The 14,777-nt window shown below is 37.8% G+C and overlaps 2 protein-coding genes across 2 annotated transcripts; one reads left to right on the forward strand and one right to left on the reverse strand.

The window, feature by feature from the left end:
- Window positions 1-3: 3 nt before the first annotated feature.
- LOC116719359 (OCIA domain-containing protein 1) lies at window positions 4-2,572 on the reverse strand. The gene is made up of 8 exons (XM_032561857.1): window positions 2,383-2,572; window positions 1,814-1,901; window positions 1,666-1,719; window positions 1,528-1,575; window positions 1,207-1,336; window positions 919-1,091; window positions 310-474; window positions 4-195 (listed from the first exon to the last, which is right to left on the reverse strand). The coding sequence occupies exons 1-8, from the start codon at window positions 2,431-2,433 to the stop codon at window positions 158-160; spliced, it is 747 nt and encodes a 248-aa protein (XP_032417748.1). The 5' UTR covers window positions 2,434-2,572; the 3' UTR covers window positions 4-157.
- A 1,899-nt stretch (window positions 2,573-4,471) lies between these two features.
- Window positions 4,472-14,777, forward strand: slc34a2a (solute carrier family 34 member 2a). Its single transcript, XM_032561987.1, has 13 exons — window positions 4,472-4,606; window positions 5,348-5,411; window positions 5,524-5,628; window positions 8,217-8,345; window positions 8,539-8,682; window positions 8,788-8,899; window positions 9,561-9,753; window positions 10,117-10,212; window positions 10,304-10,424; window positions 11,915-12,082; window positions 12,186-12,302; window positions 12,397-12,521; window positions 13,005-14,777. The coding sequence occupies exons 1-13, from the start codon at window positions 4,583-4,585 to the stop codon at window positions 13,569-13,571; spliced, it is 1,965 nt and encodes a 654-aa protein (XP_032417878.1). The 5' UTR covers window positions 4,472-4,582; the 3' UTR covers window positions 13,572-14,777.

Consider the following 14,777-nt stretch of genomic DNA (forward strand, 5'->3'; position numbering starts at 1 on the left):
AAGTCATCGACCAGTTTGGTTTAATTCACACTGTCAATGTCACATTGATCACAAACTGAATCAAAAACGCAAAAAAACAGGAAGAACTGGGAGCCCTACATCACACTGTTATCAATGATGTCAGAGCACAAGCACATCATCCGACCAGTGGAAGGACTCATTCTTCCCATGTGTCTCCGTAGATGTTCTTCTTCCCTGAAACGTGAAAATGATAAGGTTTAGTCTTTTCCATCCAAACTATGCATGTCTCTTTATTTTTCCCTCCGTTACTGTACTTTCTGCTACAACTTTCCAATCGTAGCCGCTCACCCTGTTTCTTGCTTCTCTCTGGGTCCTTCTCTGTGGGCGCTTTGAGCATGGCGTCAGCCTTCTGAGTGAGCGTCACCTCATAGTTCTCCCGGTTTTTGAGCCTCAGGTTCTCATAGAGGATCGATTTCTTCTGAGGTTCTCGGTCTTCCTCCAAATACGACTGTACTGAGGCAAACAGAGACAAAGAGATTTACATCATATAAACAATCAAAATTGAATTATGACTGATTGACAACTTTACTAATTGTGTAAAGTGATAATAGCTGTGCACCACATGCAGAAATTTTAGTGGTTGCTGTTAGGTGTTTGCCGTTTACTGGTATTGGATAGAACAAGATTTTAAAAAGTTACTGCTTAAAGAAAAAGAAAAAATTATTTTAATAAAAATAAAGATAGAGTTGTATTTAAAACGTAATCAATTACGAATCTAATGATGGCACTTGACTTAATGTAATGTTTTGATTGTTGATTCTATGTTGCATGACTTTGTGTTTTTATTTGAAATACCTTGCTGCTGAAATGTGCTATACAAATAAAATTTGATTGATTGAGAAAGTGCCAAATTGTTCACCTCTGTCTGAGGTGAACAGTGGCTCTTCTAATATGTACCTGGAGCACTGAAGTCATCTGCTTTGTCCATCTGACCAGGAGGATCAGAGCTGAATCCGTATCCATGATCCTTGGTCTGGCTGGACGCTGCTCCCGGAGCATCTGGAGGCTGGAACATGGAGTCAAACGACGGGCTGTTTGGGTCGCTGAGCTCTGACTGAGGACCACCGAGGCTGTGAGGAGAAGCAAACAAACAAAAGCGGCTACTGAGGCTGTCGCTGGCAAAAATTGAGACAAAAACAGTCAGAGAATTTAAGGAAGCCGTCGCCTGCTGTGTGTCCGACTCACAAATGCGGCGGCATCCCTGCCCTCTGCCTAAGGATTTCTCCCAGAGGAGAGTTCTCCAGCTTCTTTAACTTTTCCTGGCACGTTTTCATGTATGACAATTTCCCAGCCATGTAGCCACAAAAGCCAGCAACTGGAAGATGAAGCATACGCAGAGGCTTATTTGTACGGAAACAAAAGAACATGTTTGTTTTTTTTTTTGGAAAACACTGAAAACTTTCAGTACTTTCTACTTTCAACAGTCAGACAATTCAACATTTCCCCCCCGATAATGTCAGCCAACATGTTAAGGTTATCACTCAGACATAAGAAGCGTTAACTTACAGGCCACTTTAGGTAAAGATCCGAACCTCGGAGACGGAGACAGAGTTCCTACAAACGTTTATAGATCCATGTAACGTTTAGGTTCAACTGACGTGACATTGACATATGAATGTGATTTCACGGTGGGATGCAAATTACCTCTGGCAACCAGGGCTTGAGTGATCGCTATGCTGACCACAGAGAAGGGCACCGCTGTGAAAGAAAGGAAAATATTATTGTACAAGTTCATGTGGGCAAAAAGCAGCTGAAGACCTTGAAAAGATTTTGATTTCTTATTTAAACTTACATCTGTATAAGAAGCTCTCACGGTTGCACTCTTTCAATACTCTCTTCTCCTCCTCTGTGGGGATGTAGTCTACACCCAGTGGCGCCTGCTGATGGTTGCATGAATGTTAAATTAGAGGCAATCAACCCTAACCACTTTGTGTGGTGAAAAAGTAGCAACACAAATCAACCAAAACAAACCATGCACACTGCAAAACATGGTGGAAACATGTATTTTACCCCCAAAGTGAGGATTGAGATTCTGGTCAGTTTTGATGCAAAGACAGATGAAACTATATGCAGGGGCATCGTGATAGGCAGCTTCTTCATGTTCTTCTTCAGGGTCAATTTAATTTCTACAATAAACTTAATCTTCTCAGGACACTTTCAACGAGGAGAATTCCCCACGTTGGATAATATGATATTAAATGAACCCGTTCTGTTAAACTGCTCCAGATATTATCAGCACACTGCTGCAGCCTCAGACTGATGAGATTAAAAACAGCGTGGAGAGAGGGCTGTTTGTGTCCAAAGTCAACGCAAGCTAAGGTTAGCCATCAGGCTAACTGCTTAGATAAAGTGTGCGTTTACCTGCGTTGTGCGCTGCTGCTCCTCTGTAAACCCTGGATGGCTAGAAGACATGTTGACGGAACGGCAAGCACTTCTTGGCTCTTCAAAGCATGTGTTTTAACAAAGTAGAAACCACACAACAGCCAGACTTCTTTAGTGTTTGGTACAATGTCATTGCGCCTGCAACGCTCATATAACCCGGAAGTAGAAACACAACTTGGCTTTATCTAATCGGTTCAACTAGGAAAAGGGTCACTATTGTTCCTTGATAATGAAAAATAATTCAGATACATGGACAAAATAACAATGAAATTTCCGATGCATCTTATTAAACAAGTTTCCAGTTGTATCTTATTTTGAAAGTTAAACATACATCGTCAGTTAGCGCCCTCTGATGGTTGTGAACACACTGCAACTACATTTCAAAACTACTTGGGAAAAAGTCAAAACTGCCGTGGGTTGAGATTTGGGAGGTTTGGAGTCAAACCAACTCTGAACCATTTTTGGCTTTGTGGCAGGGTGAGTCATCCCAATCAAAGAGGCTACAACCATCAGGGGATACAATTTACACAAAACGACGCAAAAACTAAAATTATTCTACAGTTTTATGTCCCATATCTATAGATATAGAACATAAGGGTTCACACCAAAAGGCATGGAGTGTGATTGCTTTCCTACAAGGTGTAATAGCAGTACTTGGGCCCTAGATGATGCTCTTGGACTTGCAAAGTAACACTAATGACTACACTTGGGCTGTTTTCTGTATAGACTTGCATAAAAAAAAAAACTCTTTAAACTTTTCAGATTTTACAAGACATAACAAAAAATGAAAAAGTAGGGTAACCAAATTAGAGAAGTTGATTTAAATTTGAATTATGCTGTGTGAGGCAATATATATTTTACATATCATCTTCTCTGTCCAGTTGTGTCTGACAGACAGGTTCATCATTGCTCTCTGTTAGACTAGTCCCAGGGGGGTATCTGGGATAATGTGTGTTGACATTAGTCTCACTGGGTCACCGAGGGGTCAGCTGGGAAAACCATTCTGTCAGTTGCGTATACTGGTAAGATTGTGCTTTGTGAGATATGCTGGGACAAAACTGTGTAGAAAAGGGGAATTTATTCTAGTTTTTATCCCTCATTTATAGCTTAGATTGATGTACTAATAAAAATCAAATTCAGTCGATTTCAGTCTCAAAATGAGAAACATCCCTCAAAAGATTTGCAAACCAATGCCCCACTCCAGTTCCTCTTTATGTTTGCCCATCATATAAAATCTCATTAAAATGAATATCATTTGTGGTAATAACACAATGAAATGTGGAGAAATAAGAAGCATTTTTAGCATGGTGCACCAAACAAATAAGGAACTCAAAGTATATTAGAACGGATAGGAATCATGAAAACATATTCACGAGGTGTTGTGAAACTAAAACAGCAATAGAAGGGGATTGTAGCCTGTCACTCACAACTATTGAAACATCCATGGAAAGACCAGTACATTAGCTTGACCTGAACTGACTCTAAGCTTCCATCAACTGGTTTGTAGGTCAACTGATGTCTGAAATATTGACCAGTGGGTAACTATTGTTAAAAAAAAAAAAATTATAGATTTTCACTCCAAAAATAGAACACTGACACGACCACAAACTCAAGTTGTACCATTTTGATTCAGGGCACATCCTGTACCCCTCCCGCAACCCAGCTATTCCCATGAGGTTGTGGATAAACCTTTGGGACCCAATCCTCTCCCGCAGTTAATCAACGGGTCAACCAGCATTTTAATGCTGTACATGACAGAAAGGAATATTCATGGACGAGGAAAAAAAAGGGTTTTCTCAGAAAAGGTCTGCGGAACGTCACTTCTTCACACAGGACAAAAGAAGAACTAGTCATAGATTCTGGGTGTAAAATCTGCAAAGCATTTCGGGTGAGCTGAAGTTTACCAGCAGCAGGTGTAGAGGTGCAGGAAGACCACATCAGCTCCAGGCTTATGGCCGGGTACAATGTGAGCAGTGGATTGCGACAGAGCAGGAAGAGATGTTACACCAGTGACAGGTAAGGTTAATCAAAGTTTAAGAGGTGTGTTCAGATTATCTAGTAGACGATAGTGTTCCAGGAGGAATGTGAGGGCAATCATCACATCTTCTTCTGATGCCTCATTTGTAAAGAGGCAGCATTTCTAAACTTGCAGTCCAGGTGAACTTCCCACCAAAGAAGCATGGATTCCCTCGGCGTGCCACAGGTGAGCAGAGAAAATTTGTATCTTCCATCACAAGAACAGGGCACAAGAAACAAAACATGCAATATCTACATAATAAAAAAAAAACATTTTAGAAATTAAGCTGGTGTATATGGAATCAAAATACGTTCCTAATACATAGGGCATCTTACATTACTAATGTTACTAATGTTGTCTGGACATTGGATTAAATTTGGGCAAATTACCAATGGAAAGCTCATAATGAGCTCATAAAACATTTATTTAATGTTACATTAAATGAATGAAATATTTATTTAATGAAGTTAAATTCTTGGAGACACTTAATGGGAATAAATGTATTTATCAGAAAATTCATAGGAGATAGAAAACGTCTGTTATCAAAGAATTAATTCATAAAGACTAAGTTTATTCAGTGGTAAATCTTTTGTTTATGCATTTATTTGTGTGAATGGAATTTTACTGCAACCACAGCATGTGACTACAAGATCAATAACATGGCATGTGATCAGCTGTGCGTGTCTGTATGTTGAAGGGGCCATTTCTTTTTTTAATTTATTTTGTTTTGGAGGGGTAGCTACATCTGCAGAGTTTACCTACAGATGTCATACTGTGGGTAGAAAATATGTTTATGTGTCATAAAAACCCTCATACCACTGGCTGCATATGGTAAAAAAAAAATTTTTGAACGTTAAGATACAGCAAACAGAATTTTGCATATGCAATATAGCTCAAGCATGATCTGTGTATTATTTTCTTTTCCAGTCAACTGACACACAGAACAACACTAAGGACAACCAAGAGGAGAAATATGAAAAGAAAACTAAAGGTTACATTTTTAATTTTTTTATGACAGTAATCATCAATAGAATCATGTAAAACAGTGATTTCTAAAGATAAGAATGGCTCATTCATTTAATCTGGACTTTTACATGTTTCAGATGTCAAAGCGAGCCTTGCACACTCCACTCTGGCTTTGGTGGAGCAGGACTCAGATGACCCTTGGGATCTTCCTGAGCTGAAAGACACAGGGACCCCATGGTCAGGTAAGGATGATTGATATAGCTACATATTTACATACCTGTCTTCAATGTTTGGTAAAATTGCCTTTTAAACTGTATGAATTGGGGTCTATTGGTTTTTGGTTTTCATACACAAACCTCTCACAATAGTTTGCTTGAATTTTGGCCCATTTCTCCCAACAGAACTGGTGGAAATGAATCAGGTTTGCACAACAAACCTTTAGCTTCATTTAGCTAAGAAGAGATGGCTTCTTCTGAGCTAAATTAGTTGTAGGTTTACAGTCACTGTTTGTTTTGTAGACCCATTTGTACTTTAACTTCCTGGATGATGTTTTCTAATGTTTGTTCAATATTTCCACATGTTGTTTTTTCCTCATGATGCTTGATGATCACCAGTTCCTCTTGCACTAAAACACCCAAACAACATTTGTATTTTATTTTACTTATTTGTAAAAGGACAATACATATTAATGAACACAATGTAAATATGTCAGATTGTAGACTGGGCTAATCTCCATCACCAGTGCCTTGGCTGGGAAAGCCAGCCACACACAAATAAACATTATGCAGTAACAAAAACAACTCAGTGAAATAACTGAATTTCACTGACATGGTTCTTCCACCTCTGTTCTTCACAGCTAGGATGAAATTTGCAGAGTTCCAAACTCCCTGTTCTGTTCGTCCAATTATAACAATGGTCATTATAGCCAAAGGCTTCAGTTTTAGATTCATCAGATTGCAGGACAAAAATTGGGTCATTCATTATGTCATTGTGCATTTTCAAACTGTAATATGGCTTTTTGTGTTACTTTTGGGGTGATGACTTGTGCCTCTCTGAGTATCTGAGTGGCATCTCTCAGCCAGTGTCAGTATATTGTTTAATTGATGGTACATAGTCTCTCTTATTAGCAGCTTCAGTCAGTATCTTCACAAGGTTCTTTGCTTTTAATAAATATAGGACCAAAACAAGTTTATAATTGGAAACCAGAACCAGAGGTAGCTAATTACTTTTTCTCAGTTGAAGTATAGATAATCTTACTTCAGTAAAAAAAAAATCTATATACACTACACAGTGTGAGTAACTTCACTCAACAGAGAACTAACCAAAAAAACTGCACCAGATTCAGACACAAAGCTGGAGTTCATGTTCAAGTGAGAATTGTTGTTTGAACGCCGCTTTTGTTGTTCTGATGTTAGTTCCTATCTGCTGAGCCTCCTGAGACATATAAAAGTGGAAAAAAATACGCTACATATTATCAGTGGAAGTATTTTTCTAATACCTGCTGTATTAGTTAATTACATTTTATATTGAAGCTAAAATTCTTGGAAAAGTATTTCTTCTGCCATCATTTTCTATTTTGTAATTATGTTATTTGGATTGATTTTTTTATTTTAATCTTTAAATGACTAAACTTTGCACATAACTTTATAAATTATGTTTAAATATAAAATCGGATGGCGCGTGCCGTGGTGGCGGAGGGGTTAGCGCGACCCACATTCAGGCAAACGTATCCTCGACGTGGCTGTCGCGGGTTCGACTCCCGGACCCGGCGACGTTTACCGCATGTCTTCCCCCTTTCCTGTCAGCCTACTTTGAAAAAAGGGACACTAGAGCCCACAAAAAGACCCCTTGCGGGGCAATTTAAAAAAAATAATATATATATATATATATATATAAAATCGGATGTTCTGATCAGAACATCCGATTTTTCCAAATACTTTTTACTCTAATTTCTTGGATGGATAGTTCTTAATTTTACTTAACTAAAACTATATTGAAGTAAAGTTACTAATCTAATCAGAACCCATCTCCTTCCTGAACAGGATGAGTGATAGACAACCCGTGGTGTTAATAATTGTTTAAACAGACAAACTTGGCACTGTCATGCATATGGAAATAGTACATCGCCAATACCAGAAGCTCAAAATACATTCTCAATTATATTTTCTATTAATAGGCTTCAATTCTCTTGACCTTTTTTATCATTTATATCATTACCTGACTCACTTTATTGATATTTGAGACACCTTATAAACTACTAGCAGACATTAGGAGTTGATTGGGGAATTCTTTCAATCGAACTTGTGGTGAACAAAGTCCAACAAGTTGTTCTAGTTTCAGCTGCTTTATATACCAACCTTGAACACATAGAATAATCTATTTCTATGTGCATTAAACAACACCATACAACTATTAGATAATCAATTCCAAGAAATTAAGACTCAGCAGTCAAATGGCACTGAAGACAATAGAATTATAATACAAAAGGAGCAGAAAGTACAGACAATTTTACACTAACACTTAGAGAGCAATAAATTGATCTTTGACCTAATTCTTTCTGAAAGCATGGGTGTAATAAATTATATTATCATGGTAATAATGGGAAAAACTGCTGAGTGGGAGCCAAAAATATTGCTGATGGGATGCTAAAGTTAAGATAAAGGCACCTCCAAGATTGTGTCTGTCATCAACATTTCTGTTGCCAATTTTGTGCATAGTCATTAAAACTGAAATAAAATATTGATTTTTTTCTAACACCAGAAAAAAAGAGTGTTTAACCAGATTATTCTGTCACTTTTCACGACTTTGCCCATATATTCATTTGTTTCAGAGCTGGATACCAAGGGTAAAGTGCTGAGAGTGCTGGTTTCAGTGATGAAGTTCATCATCCTGCTGGGCCTCCTTTACGTGTTCATCTGCTCCCTCGACATCCTCAGCTCAGCCTTCCAGCTGGTTGGAGGTAAATGCATTTTTTAACTTAGAACTTGCAAAAAGTAGTGCAAAAAAGGTCTTTGTTGTACAATAAATGTAATTCAGTCATAAATTCTGTTTTTCTAATAATTTCTTCACATCAAAATGACAGACCAACATCCATTTGTATTTAGCACAGTTATAAAATAGGTATGAGATGGTTCCTTGTTCATCTTGTCCAGGCAGAGCAGCAGGCGATATCTTTCAGGAGAACTCCATTTTGTCTAACCCTCTGGCTGGTTTGGTCATTGGCGTTCTTGTCACCCTGCTCGTCCAAAGCTCATCCACCTCCTCTTCTATAGTTGTCAGCATGGTCTCCTCAGGCAGTGAGTATGAAACTCTTTAAACAACCGCAACACATAGCTGAGGGGTTAAAAGAACACATGGATAGATGATGGTACGGTTTGATCTGGATCTGTGTTCTCTGTCAGTACTCACAGTCCAGGTGGCTGTTCCCATCATCATGGGCACCAACATCGGCACTTCTGTTACAAACACCCTGGTCGCCATGACGCAGGCTGCTGACCGCAATACATTTCGCAGGTAATACTTTGACTATTTTTCTTTTATACAGAGGGATGTAACTATTGAAAAAAATAGCAAACACTTTAACCTTAGCTAACCACGAGGATGTTTGAATTTTTTTTTTCTTTAGCAGTCACAAAACATGTAAGGGTCACAGTGAGGAAGACCTTTTTTCAAATATAAATAGCAAATTGGATAACAGAAAATGCATACAGCGCCTTGCAGAAGTGTACAAACCCCACTGAACTGTTAGTCACAATACAACCACAAAAATGTTGTAAGTATTTCATAGGTCAAGTCAGAGTGGTGCATAATTATGATGTGGGAAACATCTTATTGCCTTGCTCTCGCTGTAAGTACAGCTACAAGTCTTGTTGGACCTGTGAATCTACTAGATTTTTACATGTTTGTGCTTGTATGGTGAAAAGCTGTATAAGTGCAAGATAAGCTGCATTAGTTAGGAATTTTCATCATTTTTAACCTCAGTTGAAGAACAAAGAATCAGTACATATGAAAAACTCAAACCTCTACCTGATCAAATGTCTTATTAGCGACAAAAATAATCAAATACATATACAACTGATACAAATGTCCATGCTGAGCTATTATAATAATTTCAGTTCTATTGCTTGGAGGCTATAATGTTGAAGTCTAATATTTCTTCTGTCCATGCACTCAGGGCTTTTGCGGGGGCTACCGTGCACGACTTCTTTAACTGGCTCTCTGTTCTGGTGCTGCTGCCTCTGGAAGTGGCCAGCGGTTATTTGTACCGTGTGACCGAGCTCATCGTCAACTCCTTTCAGATCGAGAGCGGAGAGGCGCCAGACCTGTTGAACGTTATCACTGATGTCCTCACAGAGGCCATCATACAGGTGACATGCCATGAATGTTATCTTAATTATTAGGCCTAAGATACGTTTCTCCTTGTGTAAGCCGTCAGAAGATACGTGTTGGAGATCAGCATTGCATTTGGATGGCTCTTCTGCTATTGTTTATCTGTGTTTTTATTCATATTTCCTTTAAACAGTGCCCTCTTTTTGAAATACAAAAATGTCACAGTGAGATACATTTCGAGGAAGATACTTAATAATACCCAATAATACTCCATAATCTGCAGTTTAAGGCTGGTAGTCCCTGTGATGTTGTTGTCATGTTCCCATCTTTATCTGGATGATAAGAGACAGTTGTAAAGTGCTTTTATCTTTGAACTGCTTGCTTCTTTTCTTCTGATTCAGCTGGATGAATCTGTCTTAGAAGGAATTGCCACTGGAGACTCAGATGCCAGGAATAAAAGCATGATCAGGATATGGTGCCAAACTGCAAACGAAACTGTAAGACACACAATGAGCTGTGTCAAATTTGCTACAAATTTACAATCTCACGATGAAAGTTAATTACTGTCTAACTGTGTTTGTGTTTTAGGTCTTGCAGAACTTCACAGTTCCTGGTATACAGAACTGCACCTTTCCAACTCTCTGCTGGGTTGAGGGCAACTATACTGTAATAGTGGAAAACGTGTCTGTATTGTCCAACATAAAGAAATGTAAGACAAAGAAATTTTTCTTCTTTCACACTCATTTGAAAAAAAAAATCACAAAATGTATGGTGTAGTCAGTAATATAATGAAGGCATTGATACTCATGAATCTTGAAACTTTTTACATTTTGTCACATCACAACCACATTATACAACCAGATGTATAATAAACCTTTGAGCCATTCACTGTGCTTCTACTGAGACTGCAGTGCAGATAGACTGCATCTCTTTATCAATTAGGTACTACTTGAATTCAATTGTTTGCACAACATTTAAATTATAGATATCTGAGAAAAGAGGGCTGCACAAATATCTTTTGTCCAGACATTGGTTATGCCTGCTTTTACTACTTTGTTATTGTTACTTTTGGGCATCTCCCTTCATGGTGTTGCCACACCACAGCTGCGTGCACACAGACTTGGCAGATGCTTACTGCCAAATGGGATAGGCAAGGCACGAGAGTCGAACTAGGAACCTCCACCTTCTCTACCACCAAGCCAATGTTTATACTGCTTTATCCATTTTAAAAAATCCAACCAAAACTTTAATCAGTTTTATACCTTCTACTAATAAGATATAATTAATTTGAGAAATTGACAAGAGTTTTTAAAAATGTATTCTTATTTGTTTTTCTTAAATGAGTTTTACCAAAAACTTACCAAACCATGACATTGAAACTTGAAAATATACCTAACCATCATTTTTGTGTGCCTTCTGACCCCTGATCTCCAGCTAAGTCAAACATTCCTGTAATCTTTTAAACTGGTCTTGATCAATAGTTTTCTAAACTCTCTGAAGTTCCCTCAAGTATTTTTTCTTTGGCTGCCTTTTCTTGTTTTTATCTCCACTTTTGGCACCTGACTATAACATACTGTGCAGTATTTGCCTAAAATGAGAAAACTGGAGCCTATTTAGAGTATAAAAACAACAGTACACATCAGCAATGACCAGTAATATGACATTACAGCTGCTGCATCCTTCTCATGTTCATTTACTGTATAAGATAAGATAAGATGTTCTTTATTAATCCCAGAATTGGGCAATTATTGGGCAGCATGACATTGTTAACAGATAACATACTCAACATAGATAAAAATAAAATATAGATTTCAATACAATAAAATGGTGTCATCGAAAATGAGATTATGTTTTTACAGTATGCTATATTCAATTTTACTGAGCTGGTGAAAGCTGATGATGGCTGTGTATGGAAATCCCAGTAGGTCACCAGTTTCTACCTTGCTCAAAATCCCCTAAATGCCATTTCCTCCCCAGTATGAAGTTTAAATCTTGTCATGATCTTTACAACTTATAATGTTTCAATGCCTTCAACTACTGCCAGGTGATTGATTGAGTACTTTTGTTATAAGCAATTTAAAAGGTGTCTTTGATGCATCATCACAAATGTACATCATTCTGAGAGCAGAATGATGTACTGTACATGATGATGTAAATCCTCAACACCATCACCTTCATGTTATGTGTGTGTTTTTGCAGGTAATCACCTCTTTGTGAATGTGAACCTGTCTGATCTGGCTGTGGGTCTCATCCTGCTGGCTCTCTCTCTGCTGGTTCTCTGTTCCTGTCTGGTCTGCATTGTGAAGTTGCTTAACTCCATGCTGAAGGGACAAGTGGCTTCAGTCATCAAGAAAATCCTCAACACCGGTGAGCAACTTCACACTCTGGAGATCCAGTCAGCTGAATAACATGAATAAGTTGGCAAAAAGTATTAAGATATGCACGCGCATGCATGTGTATGTGTGCACAGATTTCCCGTTTCCGTTTGGCTGGGTAACCGGTTACATCGCCATCGTAGTCGGAGCTGGAATGACTTTCATTGTGCAGAGCAGTTCAGTGTTCACATCAGCCATCACTCCTCTTGTTGGTGAGAACATTCAATGTATAAAATAAGTGGACATTAGAAGTGGTGTTTAAAAATTTGTTTGATTCTAATTAATTGATAATTATTGGTGAAATAGGTATTGGTGTCATCAGCATAGAGAGGGCATATCCACTGTCTTTGGGCTCAAACATTGGCACCACCACCACAGCCATTCTGGCAGCCATGGCTAGTCCTGGAGACAGACTGGCGAATGCTCTACAGGTCAGTAAACCAGCCACAAAATAACTGGTAATGGTCACTATGTGACACACTTTTATTATACGGTATATATTTTTTACTTGCTTGGTGTAGCGTTGAACACAACTGTTTCTTCTTTTTCTATAGATATAGTCATTTTTAAAAATTTAGCTAATACCATTTGACTGATTTATAAATCTAATTGAATTAATATGAAAAACATTTAAGTCAAATAAAAATTTCAAAAGAGGATGACAAAAGAAGAAATTTATTGATTTTCTATATTACAAAATGTTATAAAAACAGACATTTCATATTTGCCTCACACAAATGAACTAATTGGAATTACTGCTTTAACAATTGATGGCTGTAAAATACAAAAATCACTGGATGTAAGGGACCATTCCATCAGGCAGATATAACCTGAATGTGCGTAGAAAGAATGTAGCTTTTTTATTTGTAAGTAAAATAAATTAAATGAATAAAATGTTTCAATTATTTGTCTAGATTGCCCTTGTCCACTTCCTGTTCAACATCTCTGGAATCATTTTGTGGTATCCAATTCCCTTCACTCGTGTCCCCATCCGGATGGCTAAAAGTCTTGGAAACATCACCGCCAGCTACCGCTGGTTTGCTGCAGTGTACATCATCCTCTGTTTCTTCGTGTTACCCCTCTTAGTATTCAGCCTGTCGCTGGCCGGTTGGCAGGTCCTTGTGGGTGTGGGTGTACCTTTAGTTGTCCTGTTGATCATCGTGGTGGTGATCAACGTGCTGCAGAAAAGGAAACCTGGATGTCTGCCTGCGAGATTGCGATCCTGGGACTTCCTCCCTCTCTGGGCCCACTCCCTGGATCCCTGGGATAAAGTGGTTGTAGCATTCACAGCCAAATGCTGCTGCTGCTGCAAATGCTGCCAAGTTTCAAATGATGATCAGGAACATGAAGTACAAGAATCTGTGGAGCAGAACACAGAAATACACAAAGCAGTGTACGATAATCCAGTGATGGCTGTAGAGAAAGAAGTAGAAGATGAGATAAAGATAGAACTAAATATTTTAAAAGTAGCAAAACTTTGAGATGTAATATTTATTTTGTATGTGATTTTGTTTGTATGATTTGTAGAGAAACAGTGGTCATGGCACATGAACAAACAGAAATAAAAATATTTATATACATATAAGTGAAAAATAATAAGAAAAACGATAAACACTGTGAAGTGTTGATGGTTGTGGTTCATCGAAGTAGTGAATTCATTAGGATTCCACTTTTGTTTTATTAAACAGATTGCAGATGCAATGCATCCCATGTCTGTCAGTATGCTACTCCGGTTATAACTTTTACCCGACTGATTTCACTTTTACGTTTTTGAAGTTCGGTTGTATGAAAACATACAACACGATGTGTCTTACTAGACACAGATCTGATCAATGTCATTTTGCAGAATCAGAGGTTTCCTGGGCTGATGTCAGGGAGAAGTCAGTGCCAAAGGGGATTTCTAACTTTTTTTGAAGAAACCGTTAGCCGTTGCAAATAATATTACATCAACTTATGCACCCCTGTCACTGACGCTTTACTTGACGTCTGTAATGCTTTTTCAGAAAGGTTCCATGCAAAACAGGTCCTATAAGAGCAAGAATAACTACAACAATAATTCCTGCATGCCCTTGCTTTGTGTTTAAAGGGAAGAGGGTTTAGACATCTTTTTCCACACCTGGAATTGCACACTTAGCTAATCTTTATTTATAATCAAAGTAGCTACATAAATCTAACCTATGTCTTAACATGCTGTTAAATTGTGAAATTTCCAAAATGTGCCATGAGCTTTTTCTATATGCAGGCTGTGCAATGTGTTAAACTGCAAAAACATGTGGAAAATACTAAATAGATAAAGAAGTGTAAAGTTTTTCACATATCTGTTAGTTTTTTTGTATGTTTTTATATACTTTTATCTTACTGTGAATAGACAATAGACAGAGATCATTTACACATCATTGTAAGGTGTTAATAATTTAGCAATTGAAAAGATAGATTATTTTCTATTAACCCAATCTAACAATGCACAATTATTGTATTCAAAGAATATAGAAACTAAGTTTGGATGACTTTACATCTAATTACACTTTTTTATATGTTTATTATTTAATTTAAAGCCATGTATTTTGAACAATTGTATGAAATATTTATAAACACAAAATAACGCTATATAAATGATTGATGGGGGAAGTTCAGTAACTGTCTTGCTGAAATCACCAGTTCATCATTAAAACATTTCCTGAACACTA

The sequence above is a fragment of the Xiphophorus hellerii genome, chromosome 5 (genome assembly GCF_003331165.1).
Source record: "Xiphophorus hellerii strain 12219 chromosome 5, Xiphophorus_hellerii-4.1, whole genome shotgun sequence".
Taxonomy (NCBI): Eukaryota; Metazoa; Chordata; class Actinopteri; order Cyprinodontiformes; family Poeciliidae; genus Xiphophorus; species Xiphophorus hellerii.

Excerpts from the sequence above, each read along its gene's own strand:
- slc34a2a (XM_032561987.1), top strand. The coding sequence starts at position 4,583 with ATGGATTCCCTCGGCGTGCCACAG. Across the intron at positions 8,683-8,787 it reads CAGCATGGTCTCCTCAGGCA|TACTCACAGTCCAGGTGGCT; the intron begins GTGAGTATGAAA and ends GTTCTCTGTCAG. Across the intron at positions 12,522-13,004 it reads GACTGGCGAATGCTCTACAG|ATTGCCCTTGTCCACTTCCT; the intron begins GTCAGTAAACCA and ends TTATTTGTCTAG.
- LOC116719359 (XM_032561857.1), bottom strand. The coding sequence starts at position 2,433 with ATGTCTTCTAGCCATCCAGGGTTTACAGAGGAGCAGCAGCGCACAACG. Across the intron at positions 1,092-1,206 it reads GCAGGGATGCCGCCGCATTT|CCTCGGTGGTCCTCAGTCAG; the intron begins GTGAGTCGGACA and ends TTCTCCTCACAG. Across the intron at positions 475-918 it reads AGATGACTTCAGTGCTCCAG|TACAGTCGTATTTGGAGGAA; the intron begins GTACATATTAGA and ends TGTTTGCCTCAG.